The 24,286-nt window shown below is 40.3% G+C and overlaps 1 protein-coding gene across 3 annotated transcripts in view; it reads left to right on the top strand.

Moving 5' to 3' along the window:
• The window catches only part of GRIA3 (glutamate ionotropic receptor AMPA type subunit 3), a 306,145-nt gene that overhangs the window by 71,021 nt on the left and 210,838 nt on the right, over window positions 1-24,286 (top strand). For all 3 annotated transcript variants that reach the window (XM_063660409.1, XM_063660408.1, XM_054471451.2), the window contains one exon: window positions 1,327-1,566. In XM_063660409.1, the coding sequence (XP_063516479.1) occupies window positions 1,327-1,566 (240 nt within the window). The remainder of the gene's footprint in view (window positions 1-1,326; window positions 1,567-24,286) is intronic.

Genomic DNA, 24,286 nt, shown 5'->3' on the forward strand with positions numbered 1-24,286 from the left:
TCTCTCACAACAGGGTCAAGAAATGAATTAAATTGGTTTTCCACTTGCCTTCATGCTTTCAATACCTTCTTTATTTTTGGCGCCCAATGTCTTCACTGTTTCTCCTCTCAGGGAGGACTCCAGACCCCATACACATTCTCTTCTCTGACCCACTCATCCCCATCAAAATTTACCCATCTGATTTCCCACTCATCCTTGCATCTAATCAGACATTAATTTATCTTACCACAGTAACTGCTAAATAAGATTCTATTTAATCACTCTCCCAGGCCACAGACTTCTTTTAAACACTTGAAGAAGTAAACTTAACAGTGGTATTTAGGATTTTCTAGTAAGTAAGGGAGACCATGCAGGACCCCTTAAATCACACCACATTATGCCTGTTATGTCTGCTTTGCATGAATGGAAGTGAGCAGTGGTGCAGATAATCTAAAGATCATTTCCACTTTGTGAATGCTCCACAGTGTTGTTGTAGCTGATTTGCTTTGCTAATTATGTTCTACTGAAGCTAATATTAAAATTGGTTCACATTTTTTAAGCTCTTATGGGCCAGAAGAGAGAAGAGGCAGCGATGTGGCCCACTTTGAAATGAAGGAAAGGTGACAACTGTGAGGGGGGTGTGAAAATTCTACATGTGGGCTAGTGGAGTCTATAAGATACATGCAAAAGGATCAAGATAGAACTTTCCCAATTACACATGGGCAGAATAGGCAGCCACCTAACCCCTGTGACTCAATGAGCACTGAAAGGACAGTCTTCCCATGGCCTGCCCAGAGCCTTAAATCATCTAAATTAATAGCCCACATTAAGGGCTTTAATAATAACATAACTGTGGCTAAGGCATTATGTAACCTGAAAGGTAACACATTCCCTAGCAGACACATTAGCAGCTAGTCTTACTAAATTCTCAGTCACCTATGAGAAAAAGGAATGAAGGGTGGTACACAAAACAGTTGTAGTTGTAGTTTGATGGGCGCATTAGTACACTAAGAGGCCCCTGGGCAGCTAAAGTAGAAGTACAAGAGCACGGAATGCCTTGGAGATGAGCCGGGGAGGGTTTTGAAAGGGAGTAAGACAAACTTCACCTCTATTTTTCCCACATTTTCTTAGTTTCCAGCTCATTGTGCACATAGAGAATGTGTACTTGTATCAAATTAATTCTCTTCCCTTTCTTACTCTTCTCCTGTTGGGTAACTGGGTTTTCAGGGGCTTCTTTCTTTTGAGGCATGCAATTTGGGGCCTAATTGTACATTGTATTTCTAACCCTACAAGCTGCAGCAAAGGACCATGGAGCTATTGAATCTTTTTCTCTTTTTCTCATTGCAGTCTGCTCCCAGTTCTCGAGAGGGGTGTATGCCATCTTTGGATTCTATGACCAGATGTCAATGAACACCCTGACCTCCTTCTGTGGGGCCCTGCACACATCCTTTGTTACGCCTAGCTTCCCCACTGACGCAGATGTGCAGTTTGTCATCCAGATGCGCCCAGCCTTGAAGGGCGCTATTCTGAGTCTTCTGGGTCATTACAAGTGGGAGAAGTTTGTGTACCTCTATGACACAGAACGAGGTAAGAAGAGGCACCTGATCTCCTCTTTAGATATTCATGTAATTGTGTTCAAACTTCCTCAGCTCATGTGCCCTTTGCTTCCAATAAATAAAATCTAATTCCGTTTTAAAACTGTATTTAATATTCCAAATAAATCAAAGATTAAGATTAAAAAATAAAAGTAATAGTAATTTTAGAACCTAATTTTTCAAGCTATGTAGGCCCTCCCTGAAAAAGCAGTTTGGAATACCCTCTTGGTTGAGTCACCATTGTTGAAAAAGAACGCCTCCCCCGTCAAAAATTTTATCTGGTCTAAAATGTATGAAGTAAAAGCAGCTTAATCTAAGTAGAGAGAGGCTTAAATTGGAAAGTTTTGGAAAATTAATCCTGTCAGAAACTGTAATTATCCCCATTTCATAGATGAGATAGCTAAAGTCCAAGTGCTTTTTCATACAGCAGTTTAACCACTAAAATGGGACTGGTAGCAATGTCTCTTGCTTCCAGGACTTGTTCCATCACATCACATTAGGTTTTCAGCTTAGCAGGCCTCAACAATTATCTGATAGAAATAATGAGTGAGACAGCTAAACTGGGCTTTGGGGATTGATTTTTTGTTTTGTTTTTGTTTTGTTTTGTTTTGTTTTAAATAGTGAGACAGTCTACGGCCATACCACCCTAAACATGCCCAGTCTCCTCTAATAGTGAGACAATATATTGAGGATACACTCTATTAAAACAGGCTCAGAAATTAAGAGTCTGATCTTAAATAATATACAGTAAGGTCTATTGATTAATTTGCTAGAGCACACACATCATAATTCATCTAATCAGGCTTCTCCAACATCCAGGTGTCTTTGACAGGTGCCTCAGTAAAACCAAGGGATTCTATCACCAAGACATTCCAGAAGACAATGTTACTTTATCACTCATTTGCCTGTGGTTCTGTTTATAGGCTGGGGGTGGTTCTCTCTAACTCAGAATTTTTAAACTCAGAAGGATTAAATGAAAGGCTTATCTGCCTGAGAGGTACACAGAGAAGAGGTCTTTCTAAGTAACTTAACTTGAACAGCCATTTTGCTCTTGGGAATCCAGAACACTCTTCACTTTACTCTCATTTTGCTGCATCATCAAATCTTAATAGCAAATACTTAGGCCTGTATTTCCCTATTGTACTTACCTCCAAACTGTCATCAAATTTCATGAACCTGAAGCAGAAGACCAGAGGTCTAGTCCAAGCTCTGTCACTAACTAGCTCACTATCAAGTTGACCTTGACCAACTCATTGACGTGCTCTTGGACTTGGCCTCCTCACCTAAGATGTGTTCCTTCTTAATGTTATATTCTATGATTCTGTGATTTTTTTTGAGATATTAGACCAGATACTGACACTTTGTATCTTGCTACTAATCCTAACTTATATATTATCAGTTAATTAGTCAATCCATTCTACAAGCCATTATCAACCGCCAATGGTGGTCTCCAATCCTGTGATAGATACATATATAATATGGTTTCAAGGGGGTGTGTACAGAAAAAGATACTTATAAAGCAATTCATGAACAACACAGAACAACATCAAATTGAGTGCTACACTGTATACTCTGAATACTTTAAGAATTGTGGAAAGGTTGCACTCCAGAAAAGTAGAGTTTTCAGAGAAAGCTTGCTAGAGAAGCTAGCCTTGAAAGATAGATAAGTTGTGGGTTGCAAGAAAGAAGGGAGATAGGGCTTTGGGAGGAGAAAAGAGAACAAACGAATGGCAGGGCCAGGAAGGAACACTGTGTGTTCAGGTAGAGCCCTGTCTGACTGAGATACAAAATAGCTTGAATATTCTAATTCATAATTTGCCAAATTTTAATAAATTTCATTTTGTCCAAACAGTATACATGTACTGTATACAGCATAATCTAGTCCATATCAATTTCGTTTTCAGAACTGAAGTTTGTAAGGCAGGCAACTTCTCTCCTGAAACATTTTAAAAACTAAATATTGGTTCCACCAACACTGTACCTCTCATTTATTCAAAAGCAGAAGACACAATTAATGAATTTTATCCTCATCTAGTGTGACCCTTCTCTGCTCATTAGCTCTCTACTAGAAGAACGGGAGGAAAAGACCATCTATCTATTTCTTACCCTTGCATCTTTTCTCTAATCGTCTAACTAAATAGTTTGGACAAGTCTATGGTCTTGGAGTCAAAGAAAGCTTTCTGACTCATGTAACTTTATATTTTCCCCCTGCAGCCATTTAGCTGGTGGGACTAATCCGCTCTGCTTAAGAAGTACTTCCCATAAACTTTTACACTAATTTACCCCTTGAAAAGCCTTCTTACATTACTGTACTAGGATCCTGTTCCAAAATTTTCAATGGCTTTCTATTGCCCATATTGAAAAAAGCAGTCTATTCTTCAAGATTTGGCATGATTATGCCTCAACCAACTAAGAAACCCATTCTCCCTATGCTACCAAATGAGAACCTCCCATTGTAGGAAGCTCCCATTTTCCACTGCTGCCTAAATGCACCAGAACCATGCCTGCCTCAGCAATCGTACTTTTACTACTACCTGGAATTCTCTCCTTCATCTTGATATGGTAATCATGCCCATTCTTCCAATTTTCAAAACCCGCCTCAAACTCTACCTCCCCAAGGTAGCCTTCCTTGACCACTCTAGCTCACAATTATTCATTAATGCAATAGATGCTAAGGCTACAATAAAAACCACATAGATATAGTTAGATATGGCTCCTGCTTTATAAACCTACATTCTAATGATGGAGATAGACAAAAACCAAGTAAATTAACAAATAAAACAATTGCACATTTAAATAAGGTGCTATGAAGGAGAAAAATAGACATATAATAATGGATAAGACTTAATTTCCAAAGGATGTTCAGTGATGGCCTCATTGAGAAGGCGCATTTAAGCTGAGAACCAAAGGATTGGAAGGAGGCAGCATGTGAAGAGTAGAGGGAAATAGTTTCAAGCAGTAGAAATAGCAAGTGCAAAGGTCATGTTGTATGGTTGAGGAACTGAAAGAAGTCCAGTGTGGCTAAAGGATAACAAGTAGGTAGAAAGTGGCCTGAGAGCAGACTGTAGAGGTAGACAAGAGCCAGATCATAGCCACAGAGTATAAACAGAAGCCATGCTGAGGAGTATGAATTTTATTCTAATTGCAGTGGGAAGTCATTGGAGGATTCTGAGCAGGGAAGTCACATGATCTACATTTCTGTAGAGAATGGAGTGTGGTGCAAGTAAAAAAGAAGGGAAACCAATTGAAAGTCCATTGTGGTCGTCCAGATGAGAAATGATGGCAGCTTTGGACTAAGCTGGAGATGGAGAAAAAGAGATGGAGTTGAAGTATACTTTGGAGACAGAATTGACAGAACTTGGGGACAGATTGACTGTGGGATGTGAAGGAGAGGAAGGATTCATGGATGATTACTATATGTTTGGCTTGAGAGATTGGGTAAGATGGTGATGCCATTTACTGAGGTGACTGGACAGGAGGAGACTTAGTTTTGAGGAGCAGAGATCTTGCCCACCTCTAAACACCCACAGAACCCTTCTGTCCATGTCATTAATCTGGCATTGAATATAACTGCCTTCTGCTGTTATTTCACTGGCTATGCTCTATACTATACCTTCCCAAGCATTTCTCTCCAGTGTGATAATAAACAACTGGCTAGCCCCTAGATTTATACTTTGTGTCTCCCCTAGTACATAGCACATGCCTGTGTGCCTACTTAGTGTTTTCCAACCTCCTTTAGTGATTCATCAAGAATAAGCCCATGTCTGTTTTTCAACACTGGACTGAAAGAAAGAGAGAAAGAAAGAAAGAAAAATAAAGAAGGAAGGAAGGAAGGATGGGTATGGGTAGGAGGGAGAATGGGAAGGGAAGAAAGAAAGAAGATAGGAAGGGAAGAGAAAGCAGAGAAGGAAAGAAGGAAGAAAGGAAGGAAGGAAGGAAGGGAGGAAGGGAGGGAGGGAAGGAGGGAGGGAGGGAGGGAGGGAGGGAGGGAAAGCAGGCCCAATTTATAAATCATACCAATCACTTGGTACAGTTGTTTAAAATATTCAGTATTCTGTATTTTCTTGTTTTGTGCAATGATCATCTCTTGCTTTAGTAATAAAAATTACAGGGAGAAATTACAATTGAAAATATAATTTTAGAATATTTTAAATTATATAAGAGAGATAGAAGAGAAAGAGAAACAGAAGAGAACACCTATAATTACATTCATAAGCTAAATATACAAATGATGTGACTCTACGGTATAAGGGCAGGGATGAGTGGGGAGCTGATAAATGGGTTAAACGTTTGAGGTCATTTAAAAGAATTGTAGCACAACCAGGGTAAAGTTTTCTCTAAAATTATGAAACATTGAGTGGAATTCAGGGCTTTGTTGACTCTGCTTTTATTTCAGTCTGCAGACGAAAGTCTGATTTGGGGTTTGCAGTTTGTCAGTTTCCAAAATGCTACCTTGATTCATTAATACAAAGTTGAAAATTACGTTCTTGGTGCTATATACATAAAAGAACCGTTTTTGAAAAAATTATGAGGTTAAGTGTGTTGTCTGCCCTATCGGTACCCTCTCCTCTCTATTGACACCCTCTTTCCTTACTATGGCATTATGTTTACACCTGCCCTCCCTGGCAGGAGCAAAACCTTAACATCTCTGTCTCAACCTGCTTCTACACCTTCATAAAAACTTTCCTGTCCTGCATTTTCTTCCCACTGATTAATAGTCTTTCTCTGCTAGTGACAACAGCTCAGCTGACCAATTTATTCATGCTAATTTATCTATGGCTATTAAAAACTTGATGGGTTAGTGCATCCAGGGAAGAAGAAATTTCTATTCAGGCAAAGGCCTTCTGTGAATACAGAACCATAATCCAAGGTGTAGCTTTTTAATTCTGGGATTCCAGGCACCATGAGTCCAGTTTGTGAGGTCCTTTGCCCACATGCCTTCCTATATAGAAAGTCCTAAAACCATGCCAGGGAGGTGGCCATCTCTTCCAGTTATTAGACTTATCTTCTGGGTGCAAGTGACCTAGTTCTCTGTGGTGCTAACATTTCCCCCAGAACAGCAACATACTTGAGAACTGCAGCCAGACTCTCGTGCACCTGACAACTCTCCTTGGCTTCAATGGGCACAGCCCACAGAGATGAAAGAATCTGGCCCAGCTGTGGCTCTCAGCTTAGATAATGAGATAATAGCTCTGGGTGCCCTTTGAGGCAACTAGTCCCTACCTTCTTGCCAGTGTTCAATAAACTCCTGCTGTCTCCCATTCTCAACCTGAAACTCCCTACTCAGTTCCCAAGTAACTCTCTGGAAGTCAACAGCCTTCTAACAGACCTTTCTATTTTCTCTCGAAGGTTGTGACAGGAACATAGGCAGTTGTAACAATTATCCTATCAGTCAACAAGCAATTATTAAGCTTTCTCCACTGCTAGCTTGTGCTAGGCCACTGGTGGGGTTTAAAAGAAGCAGAATTAGATCTCGCCTCTGAGAAGTTGACAATATTGTTGCTGAAAGAGTGACTTACTAACGGGCCTGAAAAAAATAATTTTTAATACAACTGTTTCCAATGAAATACGCATTCATTAGAGCAAGAACCCTGTGAAAAGATTAAAGAGTTGTCAGATAGCTAGGAAGGTGGGAAAACGTTGGAAGGTCCTAAAGGGCTTAAGAGGTAAAGGGATTCCCCAAGAAAAGGAGAAAAGGGCCTGTCCTCAGAGGATTATGAATGTTTCAACTGGCTGGATTTGAACTCTACTGAGAGACAAGCAAAGTTTCAGCCTCACACCTTTCTGCATGTTGTCATTCTCCACCTACTTACATAGCCTAGCCTCACCCCATTCACCCAGTTCTACTTTCCCAAATAAAGCACAAAATACCTCTCTCTCTCTCCCTCTTTCTCTGTCTTCCTTCTCTTTCTTCGCCTCCTTTCCTCCTTTCTCCTCTCCACTCCTTACGCCCTTTTCTTCCTCTCTACGCACACACACACATGCGCGCACACACACACACACAGTCCTCAATACCAATCAATGACACATGTCAACAAATCTGTTATTGTTATCATTTTATTCTTATTTTGATAAGAGCAACTGCCATTTCTTAAGCGCTTACTATGCACTAGGCCCTGAGCTTATGGATTATCACATTTAATCTTTGTAACATCCCTGCATCTTTACAACTGACAAAACCAAAGCATGGAAAGGTTAAATGATAGTTCCTAGGGTCACACAGCTACAAAGTAATAAAACCAGATTTCAACCTAGGTCTGCCACGTTCCACAGCCTATGTACCGTTCTCTGACTGGCATACTGCCTCCTACATTCTTAACAGTCGAACACAACTATTACCTCTTCCTTTAGTCTTCCCTTCAGCCATTCTTCAAAGACCAGATACTTAGACCCTCCCTATTCTGGTTGTCTTCCCGTGGGTGCAATCCAATTGCCAATTTCCTTCTTAAGGCATGGTATCCACAAATGAACGTAATATCTTGTTGTCTCAGGGTACCAGGAATCCAGACAGGCAAGAGGTCAAAAATCCAGGTTAAGAAGTAAATGAGTTGCAAAGGTGAAGGCAGAGAGATGGCAGAGTTCTAAATGCAGGCAGAAGGTAACTGCTGTGATGCATACTAATGGAGGGTTGTGCTGAGGCCCTGATTCTGAGGGAAGGGAACTCATCTATTCTTCTCTGGGTCAGAGACTTTCCTGAACACAGAAAGATAAATCTGCAGGTTGTCATTGGTAAGTGGCTATATTTCTGGTTGGAGGAGCCTATTCTGGTTCAGGATAGGCCACTATCATGAACTTCTTTAAAGTTCCAGCTAAGTACCATGAGTGCTTGGCCAAAACTGTTAAGACAGTAGCAGGGTATCTCAATTATTAAAGAAAGAAAGAAAAAAAAAAAAGGACAGACTATCATGGATTCTTTCTCTTCTTCACTTTAAGAACTGATTAAAAGATGTACGAAGGAAACAGATGGCTCCAATTCTGATTGTGTCCATTTGCCTTCTGGGAAAAGTGAAGTCAAGAGAGTTTTTATTGAAATTCAAGCTACTTTTTACATCTAAATAAATTCGGAAGGCCCAGCGAGTACATTATCATGTGAGAGACAGATACTAAATTCCCCTGTTTGAGCAGCAATAATCAGGGTTGACAGTACCTGAGACATTTGGTAGTTTCCACAGCCTGCCTAATCTATTGTGATGAGTCTTCAACTATGAGAGCATCTTGAGAGCCCGCACAATAATAATAGTGAATGACTATTTGGACTGGATTGTGAATAAAAGACTGTACATTTGTCTGTAATGAGAATTTCATTGAAAATGAAAATACCAGAGCTGTCATATTTCTTAATACTTCGATTTGCACATCCTTGACTGCTTTGGGGCATAAGAAGAGAAAGTGCCGAGCAATTTGTTGTCAGCTCTTGAAATAAATTATCATTTAAACACTTACTCTCCACAAAGGTTATTAGCTTATAGCTCGTTCCTGGGGTTGGACTATCAGTAGGGGAAAAAAATCACAAGACATTAAACTACCCTTTCAGAAGCTGAATATTAGTTACTGTGGAAATTGTTCTCTCAGTAGCTTAACATATTTTTCTGTAGCTCTCCAATGCTGCAGATTAGGCTGCAGCAACTATTAATAAATACTGTCATATTTTACAGCTGTCATGCAAAGCTGAAAAAAGGCTTCACTGTGATTAGATCCTGTTTACTGTAATATTTCCAGCTCAGACTCAGAAAGGCAGTTTTCCTATAAAGGTATTTTCCATAAGTAGAGTATTTCTCCAGAAAATGACATGATTAATTTTAATGTATTTTTAACTCCTTGGTGGCAGTGAATTTGAGGTTGAATTGACTTCACAGCCAGAGACATTCCTCTCTAGAGACAAATTAAGCTAAAATGTCAAAATTTCTCTCTTGGGTTGTCCTTCAAATGCGGAAATGGTGCTACTGTCAGGAGATGTGCATTGAGTAGCCCCCCACCCCCATAGAAGGACAAATCTGCACTGGTTTATCCAATTTCTTTTACTCTGTCCCTCTTGTGACCAATTGCATTGTTTGCAAGACAGCTGGTAAGGATGTTGGGTAGGAATATCACTTCAGTAGGCTAGCTAAAAATTCTGCTTCCTGAGCTAAAATGTCATCATACGAGCTAAAGAAACAGATCTCTAGCCCCCCTACAATGCATTAGCTGTTTGAAATGGTATTCACATCTCTGAAAAAAAAAGGAGGTGACAGCTGGCAGGGTTGCTTTTGCTCTGACCTTCTATTGCTTTTTATCAAGCTCCTTGAGGGAATTAACCCTCACTAAGCTGAATATCTAGTTTTTAATGAATAGGTAGTTCATTAACCCATTAAGGGTTATCTGGAGTAGTCTACAAATTCAGGGTTTGGGCCTGAAACATCCTTGAAAAGGTTCTTCTAAATGTTCCTTGGGGCAGGGATGGACAGCGGTATAGACCTGCAACTGTGACTTTGAGGTTTGTCCCTTGAAGCCCTTTAGACAACAGTTAAAGCCAAGGCAGGGTTGTTGTGAGAGTTTAACAAGATAATGCATATAAAGCCTTTATCATCAAGCTGAACACAGTAACACCCCATGCTCAATGAATTTTAGCTCTTATTATTTTATTACCATTATGGAACAGTGGTCCTCAATAGATAGTGAGGGTAATTTTCCCCCCTCAGAGGACATTTGGCAATGTCTAGGGACATTTTAGTAGTGGGTAGAGGCCAGGAATGCTGGTACACATCCTACAATGCACAGGACAGTATCCTTCTCCATGCTCTCAACAAAAAATTATCCAGCCCAAGATGTCAACAGTGCCAAGGAAGCAGCAGGTCAAATAAATGGTTGCAGAAACTCCTTAAGGGGTTGGCAGTGAACCAATCTATGCCTAGATCAGTAATAACAGCTCTGTTCAATAAGCAGAGTCTTTGATTCTGAAGAGCATACATCGTGGCCAGAGAGACATATTAAGATTAATGCACAGAAGCAAATATTAGTGCAAAACAGCATAAAGCAAGAGCTAGATTGTGTGGTACGGATGTGAAGTACCGTGGGAGTCCAAAGAAGAGAAAGTTCATGATAGGCAGGCTGGACTAGTCAGGGAAGGCTTAATGGAAGAAGTTATAAACGTTTCTGAGGCCACCACAGAACTGCCTCCCCTAGCAATGACCTTGCCTTGATTACTAAGGCCAAGTTGGTATCTAGAACCAAAACAACATGGCATTCCCATCAATGCTCCCAAACGTCACAGCTCAAGGCGAAAAATACAATTAAAAGAAAAACCAAAAAAGGAACAATGTTCCTTTTACTAAATGGAAAGCAATTACAGGGCTGTTGAAAATAGGCAGTAAACAAAGGGAGGGAGGGAAATACTGGCAAAATCCCATTTTCTCAACTAATCCTGTAGCAAAAGTGCAATTTGCAACAAAATCAACAGTGCTCTTCCCCTCCCTCTTGCAGTCAAACACACTGTCTGGCATCAGTATGGCTATACATGATGCCTTAGCCAAAAAGTGCGTGCAAGCAAGGAGGACAGAATATGAATTGGAGAGGAGAGCAGAGGTTAAGGTGGAGCACAGCTCACTTCACCTCCAACTGAAGTCTCTGTAGAGCATTCCCATTCAGAGAAAAGAGGGGGCACACATAGAGACTACTTCACTCCCTGTCTTCCTGGATCCTTTCCAATCAATAAGTTGCCAGTGTCGGCTGCTGTCCTGCTTTGTCGACTCCACAAACGATCTGATTAATTCTCTGGTGCTAACTGCCTCAGCAGGCTTTCTCAGCAGTAGAACAGAGGCTAATTAAGATCATGTCAGGCGAGGAGGCTGACAGGTTATGTTCCTGGGCTACACTGAACTTTTAGAGGGTGCTTCAACTTCACTGCAGGCAGGCAGTGCTTGGCTAGGCACTGATTCCATAGCAGGCTTCCCATTTATTTCCACAGGTTCCTGTGTCAATGGGTCTCCGTTTTATTAATGATTTACATCCTCCTCCTTGGGATAAATAGTTGCTACTGTGTTGCTTTCAATTGCATTACTTGGGCTCTCTTTCATTTAAATTTTTAATATGCTTGTAAACAAAGATAATAATTAATAGGGAGGTCGTTTTCCATCCTAAATCACATGTGTGTCTGAGACTGTGTATATGCTTTTGCATCTTACCAACATAAAGCCCACAGAGGTTAATTTAGGACAAATAAAGGAAACTCTACTTCTCACAGCAGGTAGAAAATGGAGGAGACATATGGAACTCATTACACCAAGTGGTGGATTAGACTGAAAATACAAATAGCTTTCCCCTCCCCCTAAATAAAGGCTTAGATGAATTCATGGATGACAGACCCATAGTGAGCTATTAAGGGAAACAGAGATGTTTGGAAACTGAGGTTGGCACAAATCACCAAGTAGATTTTTGAATCCATATTTACCTTCTCGTAGGCAAATGGCCACACAGAGTACTGGCACTCTATCCTCTGTGTTTTAAAATATAATCTTAAGAATCCAGCAAGCATCTAGGAGACAGGAGGAATGCTCAGAAATAGAGGAAACTTCTCCAGGAGCATTCTGTCTGGTTTCATATAGAGTCTCTAACCACTGTCAAAGATAAACAAAGCTGGACATTTGTTAAAGAGCTAAAGACTGATTTTAATTGGTAATATACTATTGCAGTAGGGAAAAGGGTTCAGCATAAACTGAACTCACCTTCAATTTGTACAGAGGTGGCTGGGCATTTTGAAGGGAAAATGAGGGAAAGGGGAGGGAGATGAAAGGGGGCCCAATAGAGTCAGGAAAGTGAAAAGTTACAAAAAGCAGGAAAAGGGAGGTTTGGTCTATGTGAAACTCATCTGAGTTCGTCAACTGGCACTTACTGAAGTTAGGCTCCTACCCTTCCATGGAGACTGGCAGACAGGAGCACTATATTGAGGTGTTGGGTGAAACAAACAATAAATTATTTTGGCAGCCTTGAGTCTTCTCAGGCAGCCACTTTAAGGAAGACTAGAATCATCCTAGAGATGTTGTCTTGGGCTATTAGAAACTATGTTTAGTGTTTTGTTCTAGTCTTTATAGGCCAAGGTTGGGACGGGGTGGAGAAGAGGGCTCAGAGGAGCATAGTGAGAGTTTGGTCAAAGAATCTTTGTCACCACATGTCAAGAACACTCTGTTATAAGAGGTGAATAGTCCCGTTAAGGGTGTTGAAGAAAAGCATCATCAAATCAGAACCTCAGTTCCAGGCCCCCAACTCTGCCACTAAGTAGCTGTGTAATCCTGGGCAAGTCACAATAGCTTTTCTGGTCCTCAGATTCCACATCTGTAAAATGACGGAGTGGACTCCATCATTCTGCAACTAACAATTCCTGAGTGCAGGAATTTTGTGTCAGTGAAATTACAGGAGTTATGGAAGTGAATGAAACAGAGTGCCTCCCCTTAATAAGCTCACAGTTTAGAAGGGCAGCATGGACATATAAAAAATAAATATGTAAATAGAATCTAGAGTGATTCCTTTTGATTCTAAAATTCTGTGGGCTGTTACAACACTTCCATTTACAATTGACCCTTAAACAACATGGGAGTAGGGGGTTTACCCACCTGTACAGTTGAAAATCCACATATAACTTTGGACTCTCTCAAAACTTAACTACTAATAGCCTACTATTATCTGGAAACTTTACTAATGACATAAACAATTCATTAACACATATTTTATATGCTATATCTATTATATACTGTATTCTTACAATAAAGTGAGCTAGAGAAAAGAAAATGTCATTAAGAAAATCACAAAGAAGAGAAAATATATTTACTATTCTTTAAGTGGAAGTTGATCATCATAAAGGTTTTCATCCTCATTGTTTTCACATTAAGTAGGCTGAAGACAAAGAGGAAGAGGAGAGGTTGGTCTTGCTTTCTCAGGTGTGGCAGAGGCAGAGAAAAATCCGTGTATAAGTGGATTCATGCAGTCAAATCTTTATGGTTCAAGGGTCACCTGTATAATGAAACTAGAACTTATTTTCAAATGAAGTTTGAAATTAACTCTTAAGGAGGGTTATGGAGACACAAATAACCAGCCACATTGGCTTTGGAAATTGGCCAGAGGCCCTAAGTGCACTCACATGTTTCCCTTCGTGTTCATTTCTGAGCCCTGAACCCTTTCAGGACTCTGATAGATAGGCGGCAAAAGGAAACAATGCCTAGATAGTAGATTAGGATATCCCAGTAGATCTTAAAACCCTTCCTGGTAGATCTCCAAGCCAGGGGCTGACACAACACACTTCTAGCAAGTTTTCTTCTAACAAGGTTTGTCAGTATTCTCAACAGTGGCCTCCCCTCCACTTAAGGCCTTTACTGCCATCACTCTTCGAGGTCTTAAAACACAGACCTACATAACCATTTGCAATTTCCAGGATTCCTTAAAATAAAAGGAGTATTTCTTCTCAAAAATGATATGAATTTCTAGGATAAAAGATAAAGCAGTTTTGCTTCTTGAATATTTTTGTAATGATTCAAAACCCTTCTCTATGCAAAACAGTTACAATTTCACATGGGCTTTCCAGAGGCCCCAACCTCTCTTTGCAGTTCTGGATCCATAGTTTGGTTTCCCTCTAAAACCTTTATCTTGATGGACCTGGACCTCAAACTCAATATTCTGAATTCTGAATTTATTCCTTTTTCCCAGAAAACTTTTGCCCCCACCTATGTTCCCACACTCAGTGAATGGCACTGCCCAGTTGCCCAAAGTAGAAACCTCATCCTTGAGTCTTGCCTCTTCATCATATTGCACATCTCATCACCAAAGACCTTCGTCTATGTTTCCACTGCCACTGACTCAAGCTCAAGTTCCCACCATCTCCTGCACCATTCTCCTAACTGATCTCCCTGATCTTACCCCCTCCACCACTGATAAACAGCAATCTTCCTATCATGTCACTCCCCTGCCTAAAAGATTTCAACAATATTCCTGTTACCCCTAGATTCTAAGCATGGCACACAAGGCCCTTCATGATCCAACAAAACTCCAACCCACTTTCCTACTCTCTTCTCCACCCATCCCTTAAGTACTAGTGCTCTATACTATAACCATATGGAACTATGCTACTTTCAGCATGTCACATGGACTATGACCTTTTTTCCCTCCATTCCTTTGCAAATACTTTTCCTTTTTTTAGCACTCAGCCCCCTCACTCCATTCCCCCCATACACACACACTTTATCTGGTAAATGATATATCTTCGAAATTCTGCTGAAATATTTGCTTCCCCAGACCCTAGATCTCCAGCCCCTTAGCCCTGCTGTGTATAGTAGCCTCATAGCTACTTATGCAGCACTGGTCTTACAATAGTATTATTATCTGTTTATATGTTTAACTCCCTCACAATACTATGAACTTCTTGAAGACAAGATTGTTGTCTTATTTATCTCTGCCAATAGTGCCTGGATTATTATTTGTAAATTGAACAACTGAATGAGTAAATGAGATAACTTTAGCTAAAAACAAAATGTAGGATTACAGGAACACTGAGGAGCTAGCAAAGGACATGGCCTTGAGTAGACTGTGTCCTTAGATAATACATTAGATAGTCACCTACCTCCTGTGCACTGGACTTGCCTTGATTTTGACCCAATCTCCGTACCAAAAACATTACCTTCCTGGTCCGACCAACTTAAAAGCAAAACAGATATCTTGGTTCTGGGAACCTTAGTCATGGGTTTCTGGCTAGAGGACAAAGCTGCAGTGCGCCTTATGGTTCCTGAGTCTCAGCCAGTAGAATCATTAACATATGAGGAATCTCAAGAGCTAGGATGTAGATATAATGCTATTTCATATAAATCAATGGTATTTAGAGAGCCACATGAATTCTCTAAAGACAAGAGTAGCATGGTATTATTTTCCACAGCTCCTAATGAAAAACTAAAGGAGGAAAACTGCTTGGAAATGTCTGTGTAGGCAACGTAACAAGGATGAAAAATGATGTGAGAACTGTTATAGGTAGTTCTCAGTTATCTGTACCAGAGGGGGGTAAGCTTGGCACGGATAATCCAAAAGGCATTTCTGTGAGCATAAAATAGTGCCTATTCATAACGCATCTTCCTTCTTGGTTCTATCTTTCTTAGGCTTGGCTGAGCATGGGAAGTAAGGGAGGTTATCTCAGGGATAGGAATGTTTCGGATGTCTCTTCAATTACATATTCCCAAAAGTCAGGGAGCATCTTTTGAGGGACTAGCAGAAGTAAGATACGAAATAATTGTATGCAGAAATATGAGTGGATGGGGAAACACAGAAGAAAAGAGAGGGACACTAAATCCAGGGAGAAAAAGAATAGTTTCAGGGCCATAAAGACAAACGTTACTGATCTCACAATGACCTGAGATCCTTGTTCCTGCGACTATAATGTCTGACAGACACAAATAAAGAATAAACAAAATCAACAATAAACATCATAAGCTTCGTATTTTTTGCTAAAGAAATTTGATGTGGTTTTATACTTCCTTAAGAAACTCAAAAGAATTGCATCAGCTGTAAAATTTCCAGGTTCCAACATGCATACTACAGAACTATTTCACAGAAGCATTTTATACCTCTGAGAGGCTGAGAAAAAGGCTTCCAAAGATTGGTCCAGTCTCTTTTTCTCTTGGAAAGCTCTTGGCACAAATGTATTCCTTTTGAAAATCCTAGAGAAAGAATTACTGGTTTTCATTTGGCATAGTATGAAAGGAAGCAGTACAATATTATTTACCAAAGCTACCCATTGTCTTCCATTTTTTATTCCTTTCGATAATATAAATAATAATATAAATATAAATAATAATAATATAAATATGTCATGGCTCATCAATAAGGTAGAAACCTTAAAAACCTTTAATAATCACTTTAACAAATGAGTTTTTTTTTTTATCCCACCACTTCTATCCACCTAGCATAGTGCTGGATAGTAGCATTTAAAAAATGACCTTAGACATGTCAAGCTAGAAAGGTCTTTAAAGTTCTTAAGGCTGAGATTTCAGGTTCTGAAAAATGAATTGGCCCATATTTTGTCAAGTTGGTGAGTCTCCTAATCTGTAATTCTACTTAAAATGTGGGATTCGAAAAATCTAAAGGCTAGCCCCAGATTTATCGCATTAAGCCTTTTCTACCCTGTCTCAATTCTTTTATCTGCATAATAGCAGTAATATACTTTGTACCCTATCTTGCAGGAATAAAGAAGAATGGCATAGTGATGTAAGCTAAAATCAAAATGCCGAGTATGACTGGGCAATTGCCTAAAGCTAAAAGAACTGCTCTGTATATAAGTGATTAAGATGCGGGAGGAAAGCCTCTTCCTTTTGTGCCCACGCAGTCACAGTGCTTTGTGTAAGGCTTTACCCAACAGAATTGAAAGAGTCAATGTACCTTCCCATGTTCCTCATGTACTCACCCACCCAGGAGAATGCAGTCAGTTCTATCTACTTCTCACATCGATTAGCAAGTCAACAAGTCACGGCATTAAATGCTAATCAGAACAGCGGCTTTTGTGGTATACTCTCTGGGCCATATTGTGACGAGCAAGAATGACCACAGGCATTAGGCTCTGTGTTGTGTGACTGTTTCCTCACCAATAAAGTGAACATAATAATTGCCCCTAACTTATAGGATTGTTGTATGGGTTACATCCATGAAAGGCACCTAGAACAGTTTCTGCCACATAGTTAGCATTCTGTAAGTGTTTGCCACTACCATTATGCTCTTACTAGGGTCACAGGAAAGCAGACTTCTGAGACACAGAATGAAGATCTTTAGCTGCCCTAGCTGATGTCTCCCATGCCTTGGTGCCACCTTGCTCATCTCTCCAATGTGCTAATTTTGGTTCTCTTCTATGAGAATCAGAACCTGTTCCCAGGAGAGGAGCCGGGAAACTCATTTACACTATATGAAGGCAGAAACGGCTGATGGACAATGTCTCTCAGACATCTCTGTGGTTTAGGCATGTGTAGAAGGCCTCGGGCCAAAGGAAGGAAGTCTTGCTTTTGGAGTCGCAATACTGGTGATCAGGAAGCAGAGGTTCATTTCCTTCCAACAATCCTAACTACATAGCCAGCCATCCGCCTATCCCACATTTTGCTAAGGTTAGGCCCATCGCTGAAGAGAATAATGCAATCAGAAAAGCTGGACCAATGCATTTTTATGGTTTTACTGGGCATATATTTTGGAGAATCATAAAAAGGAAAATGACATTCTCTTTATTCACAAGCAAACGGAAGTGCCTAAAGGCAGCTTAAGCTAAACAGACTTCTTTGGAAATTCTTGAAGTCAGTGCCTCCACCAAAAATATATCTACATTTTCATTTCTTAATAAGCTGAGAGAAAGCAAAAAGCATTCGTATTTTCTGACATATTTTTAGGCTCCCCTGGATTCATAGTACACATTGAATCTTAGAATTGGGAAACTAAGCTCAGTTTATGGTCTTGCATTTGTTTGGCTTAAGCTGGTGACTATTAGGAATTGGGAGGAATGGCCATGTATCTAGTTCCAATTTCCTTTCCAAGCTCTCCCTTCACCTGCAGGCCCATTTCCTGAGGCCATTGCCATATGGCTGGATGGACCCAGTGATTTGTGTGTATCATCCACTAGGAGGGCTATGAAGAGAAAGCAAAGGACAGCCATTGGAGAGCATGAAGAATATTTGGTTATTTTGTGGGAGATCATAGGAAAGATTTTTTGTGGCCTTAAAGACAAACAAATAAAAAGATAGGATAGCCACTACCCTCACTGACAGCCCACATAAATCTAAAGTCAGTGTTCCCCAAATTCAAGCTTCCCTCATCACTTGATCGTAGGGGCTGTCCCCGCCAAGTGGATGTTCAGAATTCTGTGGTACAATGGACCTATTTTCTGAATGCAAAAACAGGACACATGGTCTGAAAATATGTTTTCTTTTCTTTCTGGCTTTTCTAAGGCAATCCTGAGGATTCAATCCCAGCTCTGACAGAGATTAGCTGTGTGACCTTGGGCAACAACCTGTCTAAGCGTCTGTAAAATGGCAATGATTATAGTATCTACTACATTGGGCTGTTATGAAAATTAAATGAGATACTGTGAAAGTGCTTAGCACAGTGTCTGATAAACAGAAATACTCAACAAAGTGTAACTATTAATTATGATAAATGATTAAAATTGTATAAAAGCATCAACATGAAATCACATTTAGTTAGTAATTTCACATTTAGTTACTAATTTTATAGAAAAGAAGAAAGATACATGAAATTTGGATTGTCCTAGAAAATCCTGGGTGTTTTATCACTGTATCTGTATTCACTGTTTCCCCTTCAGATTAATAAGGCATCTTAGAAGAAGAGACAGAAAGAAGACAAAAATAGGAGGCAAAAGCAACCTTCTCACTGACCCCATAATTTCTTATAGCTGCTGATAAGCTATTTGGAGCTCTGTAGATCTGATTTTTGTTTCTAGAACCCATCTGTTTTCCTCTCTGAATGTGCTAACTTGAAATTAGAGAAGATTTCCATAAACTATTTGTTTCATGATGTCATCTAATATGAAACTGAAAGTTCAAAATTTTTGTTTAACTGGAACCTACTGAAATGGAAGACCATTCAGTTATTCTAATTAATATTATTCAAAAGATAACCTACCATTTTACACTTCCAAGCGCTTTCCCCATGTCTTTTATCATCATTCATACTTAATGAGGAGGGCAGTGCAGGTATATTGTTGTTACTTTACAGATTTTAAAAATCTATATTTTTAGGAGGGTAAGTGATTTGTCCAAGTTCACACAGCTAATGAGCAGTGAACGCAGGACTAAAGCCCAAGTTTCCTAACACCCAATCCAAAAATCTTCCATTACACCAGACCACTGCACACCTGTAGGACAAAAGATTATATCCTTACTGACAATGAAAGGCTCAGCTTCAGAGAAAGTTTTGGGGCCAATGAATAATCAGTTCCTCAGACTAACATCCACCCTTGACGAGCATTCATGTGCCATGCTCTGGGCTAAGCCTATTAAATGCATCATTTCCTTTAGTCGTCACAAAAATTTTACCAAGGAAGTACTGTCATGATCCTCATTTTACAGATGAGGAAGTCGAGGCATGAATTAAGTAATGTGTTCAACATCGCATTCCTAGTAAGTGGTGGAGCCAGTGCTAGACGCCCTGATTCCTAACTCCCAGTGAAAGTGTTCTTCCTGTTACTCCATACTGACAGCCACTTTCAACTCTCCTATTAGCAAAGAAAGTATGTTACTTTTAAAGATGCTTTAGGGAAAAAGGGTAACTCAGTCCTCCCTCAATTCCACATACAGGTAGAGGGGGAGAAGTTTAGAATACAAGCACATCATGCCTAATCCCAAAGCCATGAATGTGCAAATTTGGGAGGACAGTTAGGAACACAGAGTCCAGCAGAGAGAACTCAGGGATAGGGATACATCCTCTCTTACTTATTCATGCCTTGGGCATCAGTCACATCTGGTTCTCAGCCAAATAGAAGGGCAAAGAAGGTATAGTCAGTCTGTAGTTTCCTTCCTCCTATGGGGAGCCTGGGGCCCTGACCACGTTTCAACCTACCCCGCAGACCTCATCAAAACTGCTCTGTTCCCTTTTCCCTAGAATTCCACTAGATGCATGGAGCCAAGTCCAAGTGCTCATGGCTAGGGAGAATAGTGGCTACCCACCTCTGTGACATTTGCTTTTTAAAGAAGTTCCTTCTAGGCCTTCACCTTTGAGCCTCTGAATAGTGGGTGCAGAAGCAAACCTGCTTTCCACCCTTCCCATCCCAATCTGAGGTGGGGACAGCCAGTTAGGCAGGATGCTGAAGGGTTGCCTTGGCTAACTCACTAGTAATTGGAAGTTGACCTTTCTCATTTTCTTGTCTCCAGAAATCCTCCCCTGGGGATACAAATGTGTGCAAATCACCCTAAAGACAGGACAGGTGAAGCTCCAAGTGCACATTTAGACTGGGAAAGGGAAAAATCAGTTCATTATTTCAAGACCTCTTGAGATGCTGTAAATACACAGTCAACACAGAACAAAGATCCCTTTTTCCCCCTTACATTATTTATGTGCCATCTAAAAATTACACACCCGTTCTCTTTCCAGCACTGAGAGAGAGAAACATGCATATTCATGATCTGATAAATATTTAAGTGGGATTTATTTAAATGAGAGAGTCCATTTACAAACATTCCCTGGCTCTGAGATCTTATCCTGGGCACACAGAGGGAGGATAATTTCCTCTGGTAGATTCAAAACCTCCGCTGGCCACCTGTCCCCCTAAACTTGGAGCTCTTCCTTGAGAGCTGGTGAATGCCACCCGCAGTATTTCAAGGGAGTCTTCCGTACCTCCTCCCTACAGTCCTGCCTTCCTGCTCTGAGCTCATGTCATAGGATCAGTCGTTGGCAAAATGCTAGAGCTGGCAGTTTATTTGGTAGTCGGGAGAGGAAGTCACAGCTTTCTTTGCCTGGGCCCTTCGTCCCCACCACATAAGCCCGACGGCAGCACCCACCACTGATATTCCTAGCTTTCTTGTGGGACCATCTTCCCCCCTCAAGGAGAACAGTTATGTGATACACCAGGTAACCAGGACTGGTTGACTGTGCTGCCCCTCTCTCAGGAAGACATGCATTTTAATGCTTCAAAAGCGTTTTGTCAGTACCTGTTTTCAAAGGACTTACACATAGAGTGTTTCCATTCACTCCTCACAACAATCAGATGAGAATTGACAAGAATTCCAAGGCAAAAATCATTTTCCCAGCCTTAAAAATGAAGAAATAAAAAAGAGAACCCCTGCTTGCCCAACCTAAGTCACACAGTTTGTAAGTTGCGGAGTTAAGACTTGAACTTAGGTCTGACTCTAAGATCTGGGATCTTTTCATTATACAAGGCTGCCTCTCATCAGGAAGGAGAACTGGAGAGAAAGCAATGGTAACCCAAAAGGAAGATTAATGGTGACCTATCAGGCATTGTAGCCACGGGGGCCCAGCACCTCTTCATTCCTATCATATAGATGACTTTCTGTATATGAACTTAACTCTGGACTTTCCATTCTGGTGCCCATTCTTGGACATCATTCTGTCTCTAGTCCTATCCCACTTCTCGCTCAAATTAAACTCACCTGTTTTGTGTCTCATTTTATCCAGACTTTATGAGATGATCAGTGAACTCACCTATAGAGCTAATCTGGGCTAAGGCATTAAATTAAATGCTGATTAATGGCTCAATATACAACCTCTCTTAGGTCATACACATGTTTTGACAGAAGCTTCTAAAACTTTACTCAAGGATACTGTATATGGCAAATACTTCAAGCAATGAGCCAGGCCAGTGAGAGCAATATCATTGGGCAAATGGGCTTCTCAGGCGTTTAACTTATGCTACCTAAGTGACCATCTATTCTGCCTAATTTAGGGTTACCAGATGAAATATACAACATCCCATTAAATTCAGTTTCAGATGAATAACAAATACTTTTTAAGTATAAGCATGTCCTAAATATCACATGGGACATACTTACACTAAAAATTATTTGTTGTTTATTTGAAATTCAAATTTACTGTGTTTCCTGTCTTTTTATTTGCTAGATCTGGTAACCCAAACTTAATTGTAAGATCTGTTCTGCTGCACATAACCATCAAAAAGTACCTATTAGGCATCTGCTTCCTCATGACACTTGCTTGTGACCAATCCTATAGCATGGAACACTGGTGGAGGGGTGAGGGCAATGAGAGAGAAAAAGCGAAAGCAGACATGGGAAAGAGTATCCCATCATGAGACTGGTCTTACCTAGTCACTTGTCCATGACATAAAAGTAATGTCACTAGGTCTTTTCAGAAAATAGAACTAGTCCCATTTGCCTCTCATCACCAACCCCTCCTCCCATCTGCTATGCTATACTGTTCTGTTCTATTTTGCTTTTTGATAAATGAAAAAGGAACATGTTTTGGCAAATGCCAGCCCCTGTGTTCTCTAAGAGTGATCTGGGCCTCAGAAGGCATATCCCAAGCAAACATCAAGGTGGGATGGAGGGCGCTACCAGGCCACTGCACAGAGAGTGAGGCTGCCCAAATGTAATTAAGCACCAGGCGCAGACCCCAAGAGTGACAGTGGGAATAATTCCATGACCAAAAAAATATTAGGGAAGTGAAGTGGAGAATGTTTACAACCCTAATTAGCAATTTGCACAACACCAGAATTAAAATTTTTCCCAGTGTCAGGCAAGTTTGTAGACTGACACCATGGAAGCTAAACTGGGCCCATGGGAAAAGGCAGCACTAGGCTCCTGCTAGTCAGTCCAGTCCAGTGGCTAACGCACCTACCAAGGCATTAAAATTGAGAAAATGACTAAATTAGAACACAAACAGTAGACTGACTCATATGTAAGATAACAACAGAAGCAAAGGAATGCAAACTCCAGAAATGAGGCCTTTGAGTAGCAATAACAAGGATAATAACAATAATAATAACAATAACAATATAATAATATTATAAATAATAATAACAAAGATAATTATAACAATAGCAAACCTATGTGAGCACTTATGTGTCAGGCACTGTTCTATATACTTTGCATGAATTCGCTCATTTAATCCTGATGACAATCCTATGAGGACTGTCATCCACATTTTATGGGACACAGAGAGATTGTGTAGCTTGCCCAGATTCACACAACTATTGAATGATGAAGCAGAAAATCAAACTTAGGCAGTCAGGGGCCAAGGCCCACATATTTGACCACTAGGCTCTCTAATCTGTTCTTGAAGAGATTTTCCCAGAAGTGGGATGGATTTACTGAGCCCTTCCCACCACATTTTCCAGTATTTCACTGGTACAAGGGACACCCATTTGTCAAACAGGTAGAAAGGTTAAAGGTACACTCCATGGATCTAGGGCAGAAGGAGCCTAGTGACTTTCTCAGCATCATCATGTTCTAATTAAATGAACTAACCACCACCGGGCTCTTGAAAGTATCCTAGAACTAAGAATTTAAAGTGTGAATTACATGGACACTTAAAGAGATCATACATATCTGATAGTACTTTGGAACTTGGAACTGATCTTGATCAGTTAAGTCGGCTGATATCTTAGTTATCCTTTAAGACACATCTTAACACCTCCTCCATGAAGGCTTTCCCATTTTCCCAGTTGGAAGCATTTGTTCCTTTAAGCTCCAAATGTGCCTTTTCCTGTGTCATTGTATCTAGCTTTTATCTGTCTCTCCAAAAAGAATGTAAGCATTTTGAGGCCAAGGATTATTTTATTTATATTTGTATCTGCATACATTCCCCCCAAACATACACATTGAGTATTTTTAAAACAAATAAATTTAGTCTAACCCATTATTTCTCCATATGAAAAGACAAAGGCCCAGAGAGGGAAAACGACTTACCTAGGGTCACACAGCAGGTCAGTGGCTGTCTCTTGACTCTCAATCCATTGCTCCATCCACTATCCAAGGATGCATTTCTGGAGATTCTGAATGGGTGCAATTTTTCTCCTCCATATTCTTGCTCTTCTAGTGCATTTGCTTTTAGTTCCAGAACCTGCTGGTTCCAAGCTTTTTTTTTGAAGCTCATTTGGAAAACAGTCACTCTGATTCCTCTCCTTACAACCTACTCCCTCCCTTGGGATTACTTTTTCCATCCTTTCCATAAACTCTCATATCTAGGTGATGATTTTGAGACTATTACATTTTTTAATTGACAGAGATGCAGCTGGGTCCTGT

The sequence above is a fragment of the Pongo pygmaeus genome, chromosome X (assembly GCF_028885625.2).
Source record: "Pongo pygmaeus isolate AG05252 chromosome X, NHGRI_mPonPyg2-v2.0_pri, whole genome shotgun sequence".
NCBI lineage: Eukaryota > Metazoa > Chordata > Mammalia > Primates > Hominidae > Pongo > Pongo pygmaeus.